This window comes from Lissotriton helveticus, chromosome 2_2 (assembly GCF_964261635.1).
Source record: "Lissotriton helveticus chromosome 2_2, aLisHel1.1, whole genome shotgun sequence".
NCBI classification, from domain to species: domain Eukaryota; kingdom Metazoa; phylum Chordata; class Amphibia; order Caudata; family Salamandridae; genus Lissotriton; species Lissotriton helveticus.
In genome coordinates this window covers 144,519,654-144,540,490 of record NC_136060.1, presented here as the reverse complement: position 1 = coordinate 144,540,490, position 20,837 = coordinate 144,519,654, and the positions used below count along the sequence as shown (strand labels likewise).

The 20,837-nt window shown below is 44.9% G+C and overlaps 1 protein-coding gene across 1 annotated transcript in view; it reads left to right on the top strand.

The window, feature by feature from the left end:
* ATP10D (ATPase phospholipid transporting 10D (putative)) overlaps window positions 1-20,837 on the top strand; it is a 745,681-nt gene that overhangs the window by 639,857 nt on the left and 84,987 nt on the right. Inside the window, exons 19-20 of the mRNA XM_078678229.1 lie at window positions 2,321-2,521; window positions 18,257-18,337. Of these exons, the coding sequence (XP_078534355.1) occupies window positions 2,321-2,521; window positions 18,257-18,337 (282 nt within the window). The remainder of the gene's footprint in view (window positions 1-2,320; window positions 2,522-18,256; window positions 18,338-20,837) is intronic.

Below are 20,837 nucleotides of genomic sequence, written 5' to 3'. Positions count from 1 at the left end.
AACTGCAGTTTCCTCACCAACCCTCCCATCTTCCTTGCTCTGGGAACTGGCTCTTTACCCAGACAATCCCTTTAGACACCATATACTGGTCTAAACAGTAACATTTGTTTTTATGCAACTCTGCATTTTTGGGCCAGAATTTGTCACAAAAGAAGCTGGGGTGGCGCCTCTATTTGGGCACTGCGACGAGATGTTCGGTGCAGACGACACCGATGCGAGGCTGAACAACGCTACACTACTTACTGGCGAGCAGAGATGCTGCATAATATTTTCCAGATCCAGTCTGACACCTTGGTATGGTTCTAAGGTTAGGAATCTGCTGTTAGGCTACCAGAAAAAGCATTACCGAAGGTAAGTAACTAAGTAGTTAGTCAATGCATAAATTGAATTAGCAAGCCAAGGTCTGTATCCAAATAAAAGCCCAAAAGGTCACTGGACAATGTTTTATAGCTAAAAGTAAGCAGAACAAAAAGTTGTCTGTTCTCCAAAAAGCACACCTTTTATTATGTTTCTGTAACAGAAGGCACACGCAGTCATAGCATGATATTACGTTTAAGATTAGAACTGTTTAATTAATGACCACCAATAAATCTAATATTGGGACAGCACCACAAGAAACTTACTTCCTAAAAAATCCTGTTGGTTAAAGAATGCACATATTTAATTAAGTAGATGAAATCACATATTATGAAACACAAAAATAGCTTGTTCTACTACCGGCAGAGGCCTTGAACAGTTAACAGAAGCACATCCATGAGCAGAATAAGGTATTATACATTTGGATACACCAATACCATCGCTGAGGCTGCACTTTCATTGATTTCCTGAAAGGGAGAAAGACACATGCACGCGGAAAGCTCATACACCTAAGATATACTTCACTTACCTACAGCATTGCATGAATAATTGTCAGTGCAGCCTGGTGTGGCCTAGTTGTGCTAACTGAAGCATGCCTATGTTCATAATTATTTTCTAGGAAATTAAAACTTGCCTACATTTTCTCAAAGGTTCCCTGGGGCCTTCATGTTCTGTTTGTAACTATGAATAGCTGGGTGCTTTGTTAATATGGAAAGAGTTTGTGCTAATATGAAAAACAATGCATTCATTTATAAGAATGATATTGCGTCTTTATTAATAAGTTGGCCTGTGAAAACCACATCAACCCCGACCTGCAAATACGTAGTCAGGCAAGTACCAATCTCCTCCGATGGTGGCTCCCAAATACCTTGAAAAAACAAGAGACATGAGGCGTTTTGGCAGAACAGCAACAGTTACTTTAATTAACCATAGCGGCAGGAAAAACTGGTACAGGCACAGGGTATGAGGACTGTTTCAATTTACAATCTATCCGTAGCAACCTTTTGTACAGTACATTGTAGGTAATCCGGTGAGCCATATATTGTGAGGAATGCAAGTTGCTGCCTTTGGAGTCGTGAATTAATTGTCTAATGGAAAATACAGGTGGGCCTCGACCTTGCATGGACACAATGTGGCTTGTGGGTAATGTTCCTAGATGTCCATCATGGGGAGCGCATGATTGCTGTGTCCTGATTGGCTATATGTACCTAACTCATGTGGCGTCTTGATTTATGGTGTTCTAGGAGCACGCGTACCCCCTCAGCCAGGTGTGCGTTATTGGAGCCAATCTCCCTTGACCATTGTAGTCTCACTGCGCCTATCTGTGGGACTGATCTAAAATTTCCTGTTTGTGCATTTGTCTGCTGGTTACGGCCACCCCACCTTTGATCTATCAATCAATAAATTCTGGCCTAGGTCTCAGTACTTGCCTGACTAACTTCTGTAGTAGAATTTGGTGCTTGTATGAGCCAAAAACAGTCTAAAACAGGAGCCAAGCAACATGTGCAGAGTAAACTGTGGGCGGAGTCACTATACCTCGTGGCTCTCAGATTTGTAGCAGAAAAATAACTTGTAATTGTCCATGCCCAACACTAGATGGCAGGATCATGCTAAGCATATGAATCTATGGCACTACACGCTATGAATAGATGCTTACTGGGTAAGTAGCATATTTCTTCCCTCTGACCTACGGAAGAATTTCAATTTTGAGAATTTTTGACCCAGTATTTTGACACCAGTGGCCATTATTAGGACATGTTAAGGTTAAGATATAGGTATGCTCTGTTCCACTGATTTCCAGTCTATCCTGCTCATTATCACAAAAGGGATTTTCCATGAAGGTACTTGTGATGTAGTCTTCAATGCATGTTGCGATCCTGCCTTTTCAAAGCCAGATGTTCAGTGAATATTTGATGCAAATTTTCAACTACATTCCAGTGACATTGTGTCTTTGAATTTGCAGGCATTTGTGAATCTTCTCTTCTGGTACCAGTTCTACTGTGGTTTCTCGGGCACCTCGATGATGGACTTTTGGATGTTGATATTATTCAACCTCCTCTTCACTTCCGCTCCACCCGTTGTGTACGGCATTCTCGATAAAGATATTTCTGCAGAGACACTGAAGCAGCTACCAGAACTTTACAAAGCAGGCCAGAAATCAGAGGTAGAGTTACTTGAATCGTGTCGCCACATTCCTCTTCGTTGAATATCTCTTACGCAGAAAATCGTTCCTAACATATCAAGATCGGTTGTGTTTAAGTTTGTAACGGATTGTTGCAATTTAGTGGTAAAATGAGTGCAACTGTATTGCAAAAACTAATCAAATACAGACCCCTCTGTCTGCCATTAGTCACAAAAGCAAACTTATTTTCTTGTTTAAGAATGTTGGTGCTGTATTTCTCAATATCACATCCGGAATTCTATTTTTGGCACTAATTCCTTACCAAATAATTTTTTATTTAAAAAAAAATGTATCGTTTATCATAAGAAAGAAATGTGATGCTATACGTTAAATTAAACAAAAATAAGTGCTGCCTTATTGTACATCATATGGCTTACATTTCTGGTGGTCAGCGAGGCCCATATGTTGATGTTATGTTATGCAGATTTGTAGTTAAGCAAAAACACAATGTTCTTAAGGAACTCATTTATCCAAGCAATACAAGAGATGCAAACGAAGCTAATTTGCTTAGATTTAATCTCAGTCAAAAATATCCACTTATTTTCTTCCTAATTGGGTCACAGTACAGTTTATCTAAGAGTATCTATACAAACTAGTTTATGAGAATTCTGAAGCCCAACACAAAAATGAGTCAAGATAGTGCTTACTTCAGCCGAAGTAAGTGAAATGTATTCTGCAGTAACAGTCTATACCACAGATGTATTTCTTTTTACATGAAGAAATTGGAAAGTTTGCATTAGTTGCACATTAGGAGTGATTTGTGAGCCCCAGTAAAGTGACCATAGCCTATCTTGGTGAGAACTCTCTGAAAACATGTGAAAAAGTAGGGAAACATGTTATTGGTAAACATCAAAAGGACGAGCTATACACAATGGATAATGAATCATTCAGGCTCTCTCTTTTCTTTAGTGTAGACGACGCATCGAATTAGATGCCCTGTGACGTACTGGTAAGCCACAGTACACACATTGAGCTTAGCCCTTCTCACCACCACGCTGTATTTCAGTCACCCTAATTTAATTAATTTCCCTGCATTAGTCCCCAGAAACGCTGTCCTGAATAAACCCCATATCAAGAGGGTCGAAACGTTGTCAATACTAAACAAAAGAGAGAGCCTGAATGATTCATTATCCATTGTGTATAGCTTGTCCTTTGGATGTTTACCAATAACCTGTTTCCCTGCTTTTTCACATGTTTTCACGTAGTTCTCCCCAATTTAGTTTGTGGTCACTTCACTGGGGCTCTCAAATCACTCCTAATGTGCAACTAATGCAAACTTTCCAATTTCTTCATGTATAAAGAAATGCATGTGAACATTGTTTTTTTGCTTAAGTCCTAACCCAGCTCACTAGGACGTATTGGTCTCTCCTGTTTCTTTAAAATAATGCAGATTTGTTGCGCACACTATCACCTGAGAGGGTGTCTTGCCACTGAGCAGGTGTGAGTCTAGTCACACTAGGGCCTACTGGGACTACTCAAAGTCAGGTCTTCAGATTCTTGCGAAATTTAAGAACCGAGGAGGAGGCTCCTATGTGTTGCAGCAGACCGTTCCATGCTTTAGGAGCACTTCAATCCTGGAAAAATATCAATTATAAAGTCTCTATTAGACTCTATCGTCAAGAGCTAAAACTGCCACAAGCTAAATTTTATGAGGAGAAAATCAACCAGGCTCTGAACTCCCCAAAGGAACTCTTCAAAGTAGTCAAAAACTTGACTACCCCTCAAGCAAATAAAGGCTCCTTTAAGGTCACAACAGACAGATGCAACCAAATAGCTTCTTTTTTTCATAAGAAAGTGACAGACCTCTATGGTCTCTTTCAAATCGCCATCTATCCCGCACGCGAAGAGCCTGATGTGGATCCTGCCCAAACATGTACCTAGAGTCTGACACACTTTCCGGAGCTTGAGGAAGAAGCTACCCTAAAGCTGCTTAAGGCCATAAAATGAGGCTCCCGCTAGACTCCGCCCCTCTGCACGCCATCCTTAAGGTGACCGACATCATACTTCCCCCTCTAGTGAAGATTCTCTTTAAATCGCTCTTGAGTTCGGGTCGGTTCTGCTTACCTGGAAACATGCCAGAATAAAACCAATCGTAAAAAAATCCCACCTGGATGCCGATGTGTTTGGCAATCTAGGGCTCATATCGCTTCTCCCTCTCCTTGGCAAAATCCTTGAAAAGCACGTCAACCGGATGCTAATTAACTATCTGGAGGAGAACAAGTTACTTCATCCCCTGCAGATGGGTTTCCGCAAATTTCACAGTTTAGAGGCAGCGCTCCTGGTAGTCACAGAGGAACTCAAAGCCATTCTAGACAGCGGAGGGTCAGCCGTCATCATCTTGCTTGATCTCAGTGCGGCGTTTGAGACCGTTAATCATGCCATACTTAAATAAAGATTGAGGGAAGTAGGCATTCAGGACATTGCATTAGAATGGCTATGCTCCTTCCTGGACGAGCGGTCTCCAAGTTATGGAACAGGACTGTCTTTCGGATAGCCTGCCTATAAACTTTGAAGTACCACAGGGCACCGCCCTTAGCCCCACGTTATTCAATGTCCACGTAAGACAGCTTGCCACCATCATGCAGGAGTTCAGCATCCTGGGTGTATCGTATGCTGACGATACACAGTTGATTGTCTCCCTGCCCCAAGATCATAACCAGGGTAACATCTAATTGGGTCCCTGCCTGGACAAGCTGGTGTCAGATAGTTACTTAAAACTGAATGGCGAACAGACAAAGCTCATGATCCTAGGCAACAGGGACATTCCCAGGCCATTGAATAACTGGCCAGCCTGTATGGGTCCTCCACCAGTCTCTAAACAAGTGATAAAAAACCTAAGCATCTGGTTAGATAACTCTCTCTGTATGAACCAACAGGCAAACAAATTGTCTGGTATCTGCTTCGGACTTCTGAGAATGCTCAAAGCCCTCTGCATTGCCCATAGGGCAGTAAACAATAAAGGCAAAGAAAGACTCAGACTTCTGATCTCTGCGCACACCTCGACTAGGCTACCAAGGTCTTCCCACACTCACTTCCTGCATGCCACCAGAATAAATAGATCCAGATGGGTAGTCAGATCTTTCTCACATCTGGTTCCTAAGATGTGGACTGAGCTGCCTTCGGATCTAAGAAGTTAACAACATGACTTGGCTTATAGAAAGGGACTGAAAACCTGGCTGTTTTCTGGAAACAATTAGTTGGTTTTTCTCCCAATCACAGCTCTTATCGTCAGTGAGGGGAAGTCTCCAGGCAGCCATGCGCTGTAGAAATCCCCAAATCAAGAAGAAGGCTTGACCATTGGATCTGGTTTTTCATATGAGTGGGATTTGTGCAAGTAGGAGTCAGGGCGACCGGAGGTGTCTGGAAGGTTTTTGAAAGCAGATGCGAATGTTGAGGCATGCTTGTCCAGTGTTATATGTAGTGCCTTGAAAGTGTTGGTGAGGAGTTTAAATTGTGCTCGTTTGTGAGTCTGGAACTAGTGGAGCTCCTTCAGATGTGATCTGATGTGAGTGTGGCTTGGGAGGTGGAGATTGATTCTGGCCGTTGAGTTCTAAATAGTCTGCAGCCTTCTGGTGAGTTTTTTGTGGATCCCAGAATAGAGGTTGTTGTCATAGTCCAGCTTGCTTGTGACCGGGTCGTACATGGTGATTTTCCAGATGTTCATTGAGAGCCATTTGAAAATTGCTCTCAGCATCTTAGGCGATGGAAGTATGAGGTGAGTGGCATATTGACTTGGGCGGTCAACTTGAATTTTTTAATAATCCTGAGGTTCTTGGCTTGGTGGTGTCGAGCCTAGCTCTGTTGGGTTCCAGGTGGATCCCCAAAGTAATGTGCTCTTGCCCCGAAGATCATGTTTTCAGTCTTGTAATGCTCAGTTTTAGACAGTTGGCCTTCAACAATTTGATGTTGAAGAGGGCCAGACTCGGGGAGGATCCTTGAGGAACTCTGCAGATGAGGTTGCAGGTATCTGAGTTGTATGGCGCCACGATGGCTGACTGGGTCATTCCAGTCAGGGAGGAGCAGATCCATTGGAGTGCTAGTCCTTTGATTGCGATGTCGTGTAGAAGTTGTAAGGTAATGGGGTGGGAGACTATCAAATGCTGTGGGTAGATCTAGGAGGATGAGGGCTGCTGTGTCTCCTCTGTCCAGAGTCTCATGGCAATCATCAGTTGCAGCGATTAGGGCAGTTTCCCTGCTGTGGTGGAGTCTGAAACTAGACTGAGTGGTGTCAAGGACTTGGTGGTTGTTGAAGTATTCGGCGAGGTGTTAGTTAATGTTTTTCTCTAAGACCGTGGTCGGGAATGGTTGCAGGGATATTTGTCTGGAGTTGGCGAGTGTTGAAGGATCCGCAAAGGATTTCTTCAGCAACGGGAGGAGAAGTTGCTTATTTCCAAGCACGGAAAAGATGGAGCTATTCAGGATGGGTGTGATCATGGCGCCGATAGGGTTACAGTCCTCTAGAGCAGGCGTGGTGGGAACAGCGTCTGATGGGGCTCCTGACTGGATGGAGTTCATTGTGGTGGTAGTTTCATCTGGGATATTGATTATGCCATGCAGTTAGTGTTCAATCAATCAGGTTTCTTATAAAACGTGACTACTCACCTGTGAGGGTCTCAAGGTGCTGAGTGGGGGTAGGGCATTTGGATCTGTGATTCAGTCGAAGAGCCAGGTCTTGAAGTCCTTTATGAATTGCAGCAGTGATGGCGATTGCCTCAGGTTCCAGGTCTTTGCAGCGAGGTAGGAGAAGGAGTGTAGGCACTTTGGATGAGATCGGTAACTGTTTGACGAGATCTGTGTGGTCCTGTTGCTGGTTGAAGTTGCTGTAAATGTGGGTAATTTTGTTGCTAAAGAATTGAGATTGTTGCAGAGGTCCTGTGAGGTGGTGGTAGAGTTAGAGGCGGCTGATGGTGAGGTGAAATCTTTCACAATGGTAAAGATTTCTTTGCTTCTGTTGGTGCTGGAATCAAAGCACTCCATCCGACTTCCACGTTTGGTAGGTCTGGAGCATTTGTTGTTTTTTTTTTTTTTTTTTTGGTTAAAAACTTTTATTGAGCAATCACGTAAAATTACATAGATGGGCCCACAACCACACGGGCTGGCCGCTAAGTCGCATAGTACGACACATGAAATAAACAATCATTACCTAGGTCAGGCCAAATCGTAGAACGAAATTGCTACAGACATAGAACAGGATACAGCAATTTTCTATATAAAACATGAAAATACTCAACACAAACATAAGGCGAGTGCAATAATCAAGTCAGCCCAAATAGCAGAGGGGGAGGTCACAAAACAGGAGAACAAAAATACATCAATGAGAGTCGGGAAGGCCGTGAGGGGGGGGGAAGCAGGGAGGACAGGAAAATCCTAGAACAGAGCGAAAAATTTCGGGAACGTCAGCCTAAGGAGACAGGGTAACATCGGAGGTGGCAACCAAGGGAGGGGTACAAATTTCTCCACGGTACGCATTCCATTGACCCCAAATTTTCGTCCACGCCCCCGGCCTGCCCCTAGCCATGTAGACTGTCTTCTCACGGAACATGGACCAGTCCATGTTGTCCTCCCACACTGAAACATCAGGAGGTCGGGATGCGCCCCAGAGTTGCGCAATGTCACGCTTCGCGACCATGTAACCCAGGGTCGCCCATCTAGTCTGGGCCACAGAGTAATCGGAGGGTTCCCACACATTCAGCAGACATCGACTGGCCTCAGGCCGCAGGTCAACACCAGTCACCTCAGTCATCAACGCAAGCACATCCACCCAATAAGCTGCCACCACAGGACACTCCCAAAGTATGTGCATAAAGGTAGCGCTCATCCCACAGCCACGCTTACACAAGCCATCCGGGGAAAAACCCATCACGACCAGACGCGGACCAGTCACATACACCCGGTGGAGGATCTTAAGTTGCACCAAACGAAGACGGGCGGGAATGGCGACCTCCTTCGGGGAGGAGAGTGCCGACTGCCAGTCCTCGTCATCTAGTTCCAAGCCATCACCTACCCACATTTCTCGGAGTCGGACCAACAAATCAGCGCGATTATGAATCAGCTTCTTGTAGATGAGAGAGATGGTGCTGTCGGGCAAGTGTCCATCCAGTATACGATCTTCAAGGGGGGAAGACTCGGGCAGGGCCACATCAGGAGTCAGAACCGAGGCCAAGGCATGTCGGACTTGCAGATACCGGAAAAACTCTCTATCACTCAAGTCGTATTCCGCCTTAAGGGCCTGGAATGATTTCACGCAACCATTCACACAAACGTCACCCACTTTACAAATCCCGATCACATCCCAGCGGTCAAAGCCCTTAGAAGACCAGAGACATCCCAAACGTTCAGAAGCATAAAGCGGAGTCGCCAGCGTCAGCCGATTCTCCCATCCCAAACTCACATTCGCTGCGCGCCACACGTTGACCGCTGCCCTGGTCGGGCCCACAAGATGGCGCCCGGCCGATCTGGAGTATAGCGCTCTATTAAAGTCCCCTCCCGGCAACTGGAGCTTATCCATCTCAAACGCCGGATCGCGACCTGGCGAGTACATCGCATGGTTAATGGCCGATAGCTGGGCCGCCCAGTAGTACCTCTTGATGTCGGGGAGTGCCATGCCCCCGTCGTACCAAGGGATAGTAAGTTTCGCAAGGGCTATACGTGGACGCCCATCCCAAATCAATTGTCTTTGCAGACTCTCGATTTCTCTGAAATAAGAAGCAGGAACATCGTCGAAAGAATTCTGAAGGGCGTAGAGGAACCGCGGCAAAGACATCATTTTAAAGAGAGCAGCCCTACCCAGAGGAGACAGGGGCAGCTTACGCCAACGGGCCACATCCAGTCGCAATCTAAGAAGCGGGGGGAGGAGATTACGCTCAAACCGGAGGGAGGAATCCCGGGTAATAAAAATCCCTAAATACTTGAAGCCAGACTGTACCACCTGGATAGGGAATCTGGCCGGCAAAGAGGGCAAAACACCCGAGAGAACATACACACAGGACTTAGCCCAATTAATAACAAGGCCCGAGTTAGCACCGAACGAAGTAAGAACATCAAATAAGACGTTCAAAGATTTACGCGGGGATGTCAAATAAAGAAGAATGTCGTCCGCGTAAAGAGAGACGCGGTCTTCAAAGTCCGGTGACCAACGGATCCCTTTGAGGGAGGGTTCCCATCGAAGCCACGCAGCTAACGGTTCCAAGGCCAGCGCGAAAAGCAATGGAGACAGGGGGCAACCCTGACGGGTCCCTCTACCAAGGCTAATGGGGACAGAAACTCTACCATTCACCACCACTTGCGCTAAGGGTTCCACATACAACAACTTCACCCATCCAATAAATTCAGGTCCAAAACCAAATTTTTCGAGAGCTGCCCAAAGATAGGGCCACTCAACCGTGTCAAAAGCCATCGAGGCGTCTAACGAGGCCAAAATGGCCGGCTCCGTCAGAAGCCCCGCCCTCGTAACAGCGCCGTGAAGACGACGTAGGTTAAGAGCCGTGTTGCGATGCGGGATAAATCCGGACTGATCCGGATTAACCAAGTCGCTAATGACCGTCAGCAGGCGGGTTGCCAGGAGCTTAGCCAGGACCTTAGGCTCAACATTTAACAGGGAAATGGGCCTATAAGACGAACAGAGGTCCCGCGGTTTCCCGTCCTTGGGAATAACGACTATCGTGGCAAGACGCTGGTCATACGGGAGAATACCCCGTTCCCGGGACTCCAAAAACATGGCACGAAGATAGGGCGCTACCTTGTCAGGGCGTAGCTTGTACAGCTCAATTGGCAACCCATTCGGGCCCAATGCCTTGCCCGAACGGAGCGAACGAATGGCAGTCGCTATTTCATCCGTAGTAAAAGGGGACTCCAACGAGACACGGTCCAGATCGGAAACACTGGGCAAAGCTATATCGCGCAACAAAAGGCGAGAGTCAGCCACATCTCGTCCAGACACAGGGGTATACACCACACGAAAATACTCAGCAAAACATTCAACTATTCCAACCGGGTCTGTCACTCCGACACCATTCGACGACTGAATCACAGGCACCACACGATTCGCTCTCTCTTTCTTATCCAACCATGCCAACAATTTACCCGCTTTGTCCCCCATATCATACAGACGACCCTGCTGTTCCCGGAACATCAGTCTAGCCGCATCCGTGACCAAGGATTTATAAGCAAATTGTTTCAGACCCAGGGCGTGGAGTTTATCAGAGGTGATCTCAGACTCTAAGTCGGCCTCCCTCTCAGCAATCTCTATCTCAAGGTCCACCACCTCCCGATTCCTAGCCTTCTTGGATTCAGCAATTAGAGAAAGGGCCTGCCCACGAATCACTGTTTTAAAGGCCTCCCACAGGGATACCGCCGAGGAAACCGACCCCTCGTTGTCCAAAAAGTAGGCATCTAAAGACTTAGTCAAAAGGTTCCGGGTCTCAGGGGAGGCAATATACCAGGGGTTAATTGGAGCCACTCGGCCCACCGCCTCCACCCCCAACTCAAAACAAAGCCAGAGCGGAGAATGATCGGAGATGCCCCGGGGGAGGTGTCTGATCTCACGCACCGCCGGCGTCTGCGCCGCGGGCATCAGGAAATAATCCAGTCTAGACAGACTCCCGTGGGCCCCCGAATGGAAAGTGTATTGAAGCTGGGTAGGATGCAGGAGCCTCCAGCAATCCACCAAACCAAACGTATCCAAAAACCCACCTAACCATTGTTGGGCTAAAGGAGTATCCCTAGGGGGGTAGCGATCTTGCAGACCGGAGATCACAGAATTAAAATCGCCTGCAAGAAAAAGAGTACTATCAGGAAGGTCCAACAACACACGGCCCAAATCGGCAAAGGTAGAAGTCTGTAGGCCGGGGGGCACATAAACCGTAAACAAGGAGAGGGTACGACCTTCATAGCGACCCACGAGGACAGCATAACGCCCCCGATCATCAAGGATCACATCATCAATAGCTAGGGGGAGGGAAGCCCGAACAAGGATACCCACCCCCCTGGAACCCGTGGTAAACCCCGAATGTGCAGCAAGGCGATACCCCCACCTATTCATCGCACGACAAGTATTGCCCACCAAATGAGTTTCCTGCAAGAAAACAATATCGGGAGATAAACGGCGTAGACATTTTAACACCACACTCCGCTTAATGCGATCTCCCAGACCATTAACATTCCACGAAACAAGCCTCAACCCGCTACCCCCATCCCACACAGCAACCCCGAAACCCCCCCGCAATGAGCATGACATAAAAAGGAGCAGAAGCCAGATTGATTCGCCTTGAAAACATAACACAAAAACATCGAACATCCCAACCACCCACCCCCCAACAATCAAGAAAACACCCCCCACCCTGCACCCCTGCAAAATGCTAAATAGCCACCCCAACATGCAGTGTGCCTGTCGCCCAGGAACCCCCAGTCTACAAAAAGAACCCCGGAGGAGGAAAGGCTCCGGCCCACCCGCCACCCCGAGTAAGACAGATAATGAGGAGAATACACAAACAGCAGAGGCACTGAGGCATCAAATCCCTGAAGAGTTTACTCTAGTCGAGGGCCCAGGCGTAGGCGGATTGTTCAGCTCTCCACACCACCCTCAGCACCACCCGGGTGGGCGGCGGACTCAGTCTCAGGAGATCGATCAGGCAGAGAGTCCATCCAGTCATTTACAGAATCAGGCCGATCAAAGAAGAAGGTTCGGTCGTTGTACTCAACGCGCAGCCTGGTCGGAAAAAGCATGGCGTAGCGAAGCCCCATGTCTCGGAGACGTTTCTTAACATCACGGAAGCCCATACGCTGTCTCTGGACCTGTTGAGAAAAGTCCGGATAGAAGTTCACCGTGGCGTTCTCAAAGGCCACCGGGCCCTTCACACGCGATGCTTGCAGGATAGCGTCCCGATCCCTATAATGGAAGAGTTTCGCAACAATAGGCCTCGGCGGGGCACCTGGTTTACCCTTGCCCCCCGGAACACGATGGGCACGTTCCACAGCGAAAAACTTCGTCAGACCAGACGGAGAGAGGTGGTTCTGGATCAAATCCTCAACAAGGAGATCAACAGAGTGAGGTTCTGGATTCTCCGGAACTCCGACCACTCGTACATTACAGCGACGTGCCCTGTTCTCAAAGTCCTCCAAGTGCCGGGTCATGAAGTCGTTCACCCTGCGAAGGTTGCCGACCTCCGTCTGTATCTCCGAAACGTCCTCCGTGAGACTGGATGACTTAAGATCCAGTGACTTCACCTTCTCATTGGTTTTCGACAGGTCAGCACGAATCAAGTTGACCTCGATGGCCACGGTGTCGATTTTGAGGGCCAAAGCTTCATATTGTTGGCCTATCGACTCCTTCATAGCAGAAATGGCGCCCATGATGTCCTGCAAAGAAGGCTCCGTTGACGCGTCCACAGTGAGATCAGTATTAATGGCTCCGGGCAGGGCGGCTCCGGGGGACCCCTTGGAATGGGTGTAGCGGTCCATCACGTTAGACTGGACCGGGCCCCCACGCAGGGGTGTCTTGGTCTTCCGAGTCTCTCGGTCCCCTCTGCCCGCCATATCAGAACTGCGTCACCAGGTAATTAACCAGGCTGGATGGAGTGGCCACAGGAAAGTAGGGCCTCGGGACCAAAGAACCGCAGCTAGGGCACCACTAGCAGAAGGGCCAACAGATAGGAGAATAAGCTAGCCGAAGGCCCGACAGCCGTTCCGTGCCCCGACTGCAGCCCAGGCCAGGCTCCTCTGCCAGATGTCTCAGTCTGAGGCAGAAACGAAACCGAAACTTAAGAGGGGGACCCACAGGTCGAATCCCCCTGCCGTTGTTGTTCAACTTCAAGACGGCCACTGAGCCTCACCCAGTCCCGGGCGTACCTCGAGAGTGGAGCCCGAAAGCTCGAACAGACGTAACTCCGGAACCCCGGGTCCAAATCGAATTCCAAAAAGTCCAGGGCAATCAGCCCAGTGTCCTCTATACAAATCCTCGTAAAAAGTCAGGATAAGTTCAGGATATCATGCCGGGAGTGGCGGGGGTCCTGGGAGCGCTGTGCTCACGCGGCCATCTCGGATGCCCGCCAAGCTCCTCCTCCCTGGAGCATTTGTTGATCGCAATTTAGAGTGGATTTAAACATGCTCCTGTCTACATTGTCCTGGCTCATTTCCTTTGTTCTCCAGTTGTTAGAAGTGGTCTTTTATCAGTGTGAGTTCCTCCATGTACCACCTAGCCTTGGGTCTGGATCTTGTTGTATTGGTGTGTCTTAGATCAGGGAGTTGGTGGAGGTGATTCAATTGTTGAAAGTCTTGATGGCTTTGGGGAGGGTGCTGTTGGGTTTAGGTCGGTGGGTGTTGAGAGCTGTGTTCCAGTCCACCTCTGTGATTACAACCAAGACTTAAAATATTAATGTGTGAAATCCTTAAAGCCAGCAAGATGGCTCTTCAGTAGAGGTCTGATGGTCAAAAGTTTGAATCCCAGCTTTGCAGGCTCGGTGTGTCAGCCTTCCGATGTCAAACAATGCAGTGAGAACAATTAAAATAGAGATATTAGTAACATCTATTATTGGCAGTTCCTAGGAATTACATGCATCCTGTGTGAAGCGTTATTTTAAAATACAAAAGCAATTACATTTGTTGAAACAATTTAAGCATTTAGCATACATTTCTCACATATTTTTTCCTTCTTTTAAACTTCTCTTGGACTTTGATTCTAAATTCCTGTCTTTAGGGACCTACCACATTGTCGTCTCCGACCTTGACATATGCTATCACATGTATTTTCCCATTCCTCCAGACATCTGAGGTGTACTGGGCAGTAATGGATGGTGAACTTTTAAATGGATTTCCGTAAATGCCATTCCCATGATATAGTCCTAGCCATCCCTCTCCAAGAAGGCTTTGAGGGAGGTTTGCTACTTCCGTGGAGAAAATCTTGTAATGGTTAATGGCAAGGAGTTATTTTTCAGCACAATTGTACAAATATTATAGTAGAAAATCCTGGGTATTTGTAGCCAGTTCCTAAGAGACTATGTAAGTTCAGCATGAATTAATTTGTATATCAGAAAAATGTGCATCATTAATTAAATTTAGATGCTGATACAACAAATGTGTAAGCCAAAGGAGAAACTAGGCCTAATACAGTTGTACCTTTATTTTTCATCGGAATGGTATTGGTATTTCATCTTTGTGTGTCAAAAAATATAAACACCAGAATAGTAATGGTTCAGGGTGACTACCACTAGGGCCTGTCCCGCTGCACATCCTTAATAAAGGGCTCTGATGGAGCTGAAATAACTTCCATTGCCTAAACCTGGAGTTCCAGGGCTGACCTGATTTTGTGCTCAATGAGAATGGAAAGATCCTACCCTTGCGCTAAGTTCTCTGCATGCATTGGGCCAAAGAAGAAAGCTAGATGGCTCACAAAATAAATCTGCCAAGGAAAAGCAACTCGCCACAAGCACCAATGCCACACTGAAGAGCAGAGAGGATCTGCTGAGCCACAGGGTTCCTTTCACACTGAGGGTCCAAGTGTTATAAATATTTATAGAGTCCAAAAAAGAGATCTGCATTGTAACAGTGAGGTTCAAAGGCACTGCAACCCATCCTTCCTCAACGGGAGGAAACATGTATGACCCTACATTTAGCACTCCAGCTAAATTTGTCTGGACAGACTGAAAACAACAAGTGGCACTGCTACGACCATGCGCTCTGAGTCGCTCTCACTGATGCCACTGTGCCCATCATTCAAAAGGGGTTTAATGCATTGGTTGCCTTCCATTGTGATGCAGGGGCTAAGACACCACAGATAAGGAAGTCCCAATGACTAATTCCTCACATGCTCTTTCCACTGGTCCCGCCAAATGCTCTTTCCACTGGTCACTGGGTAAAGCCACAGCGGGCAATGAGTCTTGGGACATGTCACACTTTTGGCTCTCGGCCTCACTGTGTCACCTTGCAACAAAGCGGAATCTGCCAGATACTCCCCCGAAGCGGCACATGGGTAGTTATAGGGAGGGATGAGGACAAGCCCTGGACCACAACGTTAAAGTGCTTGTTGGCGTGAGATGTTTTCTCTAATTCACTTTTCTTATGTGTTTTATGGAAAAGGTAGTTTGTCTTACTAGCATCAGTAAAGAAAAGGAAGCATAATGGTCACCTCTAGGTCTGCAACAGAATACGCATGAATAACATAACCCTGATTTACCTTAAAAAACAGTGAGGCACATACTTCCTACAGGTCTCCAAGATGCACAACCTTTTTTGCAGAGTTCCTACCAGTGTTGGATAATTTTTGGGGAGATTATAATAAATATGTGCTCCCTGGTAATTTTTAAATTAATCAACCAATTGGATGTCAATCAACAATCAGTCAGTCATCAATCTCATGCATCAATTCTATAGCCACATGTAAAGACTATACGGTTGCGGTATATAGAAAAATATATAAGTGGATTTTCTTTTTGATGAGAAAATATCTTCAAAAGAACTTTTTTTTTAAAAAACCTACATATACTGACCAACAATACAATATATTGATGACAAAGATTCACTGGCGAATAAAAAAAAAAATAGACAAGTTCATTCATTAGTCTTCAAAAATATCACCTCTGCCAAATTAAGTCTCTGTTCATCTATGAACCAATTTATCATATACAATTGATCAGTGCAAAGCAAATTTGATAATAAAATTGTTGTCGTGTTTCAGTGGAAACTATTTATACTGTGCACCTGCACAATATTCAATACATTTTACTTCCTCAAATTAATACTGCATTCCAGTAGTCGGATACAACATATACAACCATCTGCAGACCACAACACAAAAAACAATTATTTTACACATAATGCAAATAACATGTGAAACAATCTGAAATAAATTCAAGACACAATAACACAATTATTTAAATACAATATCTCCAAGCATCTTGTTCTTCTATAATGGTCCAAACTTGGAATGAGACCATTATGTAAAATAATTGGGGTGTTGTGCATGACTGACTCTCTGTAAGGGTGCAAACTTAAATTGAAAACATCAGAGATGAACAAGGCGCATGACCCCCAGAAGATTTCGGAGAATGATAAATTGTTAACTGATCATAGGCAGATCATTAATGCCTACTTCATCAAGGTTAGAAGACATGGTATCTCCAAGAAAAGGTAAGTCCACAATCTAAAACTGAGCACTAAAAGCCTACATTCACACATTGTTTTATGTTGCCTTCCACAGAGTACAAGAAACACATGAACTATATACCTTGAATTGTCATTCCATTCATATTGTGCTTACTAGCCCTGATGAAGCATTGACGCTCTTTACAGTGAGAAACGCACTGTTTCAGAAGCAAACGTGTATTGGTGGAATTATGGGTTATTAGGTTTACGCTTGTGTTTTTGGTGAGAGCATTCCATGCATTCTCTTTATAATTATTTGTGGTAAATTGAACTGAGTAAATCGAAGTCGGACAGCATTGTTAGTAGGGGGTTGGGGCATCAGGCAATTGATTGGTGGTCTAGGAGAGACTCTGTATTATTCGATTTCTGAGAAAGGAGAGGTTGTGATCCATGGAATGAAATGTAGATGGTTCACAGAAATACATAACAGAAATACATAACAGAAAATTAAGAAATGGACATGAGTTTTAGAGTAGTATAGGTATGGTTGGCAGTCGCGCAAAAGAGGGGGAGGAATTCAGAAGTTTTAAATAAAGGACACATTTTCATGCAGGATTTTACCAACATTGGGGAGCCCTAAGCATTGTACCCTAATTACATGCGAATTTGATGAAGATGTAAATTATGCAGAGGAAGGAATAATGTTGAAAACTATAAATTAAACTATAAAGTTAAGTGTATTCAGGAGCATTATTTTCTGTAAATCGTTTTAAGCTCAATTTGGCATGAAAGTACCTTTCACTTATACATAATACGCCTTGAACACAGTTGTTTCTTTTATTGCAGCAGTGTTAACAAATTCCACTAGACGACTACATGGACAGACCTTTTTTGAAGGTCAAAGATAGCCTGAATAACATTCAGGGATACTCACAAATATACTTGAATTAGAAGTGAATTGATGTCCAAAGTAATCAGAAGTTTTGACTGTAGGTAAAAGTCAAGATACCCTTTCATATTCCTCAAGCCCCTAGATCTCTGGCTACTATGGAAGGACGTTATACAGCGGTTCTCTTATTCTTTTCTCCGTAGCCAGCCCTCAGTAACCGTATTGAAAGTGACTTTTGCAATCACTTTTTGCATTAATAGTTGGGAGTTTGCTGATGGTCTTGTTTAGTGTTCATGATTATTGAGTTGTCTCATGATTACTTATCCATAATCTGCTATGTTTTGTAATACCGTAAACCATCCTTTGTCAGCAGGCTTAATGACAAACTCTTTATTTTGTGATATCAGACAACTGCCATTCTTGTTTGATTGTCATATCTCCGCAAACTTATGTTGACTGGAATGCTGAGAAATACTGTGAATGTACAGACTCACTGTCACCACATAAGTAACCTCTTTGCAGGAACAAGTAACAGGAACTGACTGAAGCATTCCCCATTTCAATATAGTTTCTGTGCTCACTTCAATCGTGTCTTATAAATAGAGTAATATATTGCAGCAACTGTAAATCACTCGTATTTGTGTCATTGTGCTGGGTGTGTGCGTATAGCTATAGAGTTCTTCAGTTAACCTTATGAATTGTTTGTGGTAACATGCAGTTTGAGAGTGTTCATGCTATCTTTTCTTTTTAAGGCATATCTCCCCTCAACGTTTTGGATCACCTTACTGGATGCTTTTTACCAAAGTCTGATCTGCTTCTTAATTCCTTATTGCGTAAGTATGTTGCTTTGGTGTTAAGCATTTTTGTAACATTTGATTTGTTGGCTTTCAGTGGATAAATCTGTGAAAGTGGTAGGCCTTTATGCAGTGTTTCCGGTAAGCATTCAAGGACAAGCACGTTTTATAGCCCAGGGAGGCTACCTACTTATGGGCAAAGCAATGAACTTTTGTCAGAGGTAAGGGTGCTGGGCTTATTGAATTGCCATAGAGCTGTGCAGTTATGACAAACTAAACATTAGTTACCAAAATGAGGTTCTCTTTAGGGGTTTACATCTTTAAAAAGATACCTTACCTGTGCGAGGCATTGAACACTTTCATGTAAGGGGAATGAATAAGCTCTCAGGTTTTGAAATTTGTAAAGGTCATAACTTGAATTTATATATTTGAAGAAGGACCACATTATGTTCTTAGCTGCCACAATCATTTGCGTCTCCCGGTGAGTCGTTATTGTGAATGTTTTCAGTGATTAGTTAACATTTCCATATTAACTGCTTGTTAAAGCTGGCATCCGTGGCTTGGTTTTACCCCTATCTTTTTTTCCTTCAGACCATCTATTTGCAGACTTTGTTTTTGCTGGTTTAAGGACTCTTCACACTTTACCACTGCTAAACATTGTTTGTGCTCTGCTAAAACATGGTAAGAGTGACTTTACACGATTGTCTCATTGAGTTTACTGTTAAGTTCCTTGAAAGGTGGCAACACCTGTTACAAGGGCCTGTAAATTAAATGCTACTAGTGGGACTGCAGCACTGATTGTGCCCCCCACTTAAGTAGCACTTTCAACAGTACTAAGTGGTGCCACCCCAGTTCTGCACCCTTGGAAGTGGGCTTAAGGTGCTTTGCCAGCCTCTGTGGATCTAGCGGAACTTATGCTTCTCCTCTGCTGCACGGCCCAACCCAGAGCAGAACTGGCACATCCCTGTTGCTGAGTTAATTGGGCCTGTCGCAAAGACCTTAATCGCTACTGAAGCCCTCTTTCTCTGCACAGGCCTTCTCCTTCCTCATCGACAGCAGCCTCAACGATTATGCCAGACTCCACTTTGCAGCCTTGCAGCTCCTTAGATCCGACGCTTCGCCTCAACTGTGAGCTTCATCTTTGACACCAGACTTCGCATCGTAAGCCCTCATTGACTGGATTATCTGACGCAGGATCTCTCATCGCAGCCTTGCCACATCTTTGAACTGACACAACGCTTTGGCTGCGCAATGCATATTTGTGTGGATCCTCACACTGCTCTGCAAACCAGGATTTAATATACTTTGGTCAGCTGGCCCGCACTCCATTGTGGTTGGCCTGAACTTGTGATTTTGTCCCGGTCTGGCACGTCCAGATATCCACAGTTGGCACTTTGTGCTTTTTGGTGCTATTTTTACTAGAATCTTTAAAATTGCATATCTCTGGTTCTACTGATTGGATTTTTGTTTTGGTCTTGGTTTAATTTTTTTTAATTTTCTTTTTCCTAATTTGGTGTGGGATTTTTTTTGTGTGGTGTTTTTTAAACTTTATTATTGTTTGAAGTGTTGCACAAATACTTTACACATTGCCTCCAAGTTAAGCCTTGTGCCAAGTTACCAGAGGGTTAAGTACAGGTTGATTTAGGGTTAGCTTGTGGCTCACTATAGCAAGGATTGTGGTTTCACCTTGACAGGAACTCACACCCCAGTCAACCAACTACCCAATTTCTTACACTGCTTGTGATCTTCGACGGTTTAAATGTGTCACTGTTATCACGGTGGCACACTCGGACTATTAAAATGTCAATTTCAGTAAGAAACAGGTAGAAGGTTTTTAGGAGAATTATGAGGCTTATACAGACCATTGTCAGTTTTTCCGCCCAGGACTGTGCTGATAAAGTCTCCAAAGAAAGCTGGAGATTGGTGGATTAGTATAGTATGGATATTTGTCATCTTTACACTTGAAGATTTTAGAGCATCAGCTTCTTTCCCAGTAAGTTAAAAGAGCAGACCAAGTTTGGAGAAATGGCTGGAATGTGCCTTTAGTTTTACTCGTGCTGGTATTCACATCCAGCATGGTACACTGCAATATAAAACTACCTAGTGGTCCGTAATATACTGCATATATTATAGTCAATAGTTGACTTTTTCAGAACCTAGGAAAGAATTATTATTATTTGACGGAAATAGCTGGAGGGCTATTGAGCTACGGAGCGGATAGACTGCAAACTCTGTGCCAAAACGTTCTGGATGAACTGTGTGTGTGTGTGTGAATAGGGTCAACATTGGGCACCACCTTTGGCCATTCAGAACCAACTTCAAATGACGTACTTTCCCTAGTTACCTTTCAGAAATATATTGAACTGCATGCCCATTGAACTAAGGGGTAACGGTTTAGTACCAAAGGAGTATTTTTAATTTGTTGTTTTTACTTTTTATTAAACAGTGCTAAGGAGGGCTGGCTACTTCACACTTCAGACGTGAGCTCCATGCAATTGCCCTTCTGAATGCCATTATACAACAAGCATTGATGAGGCCA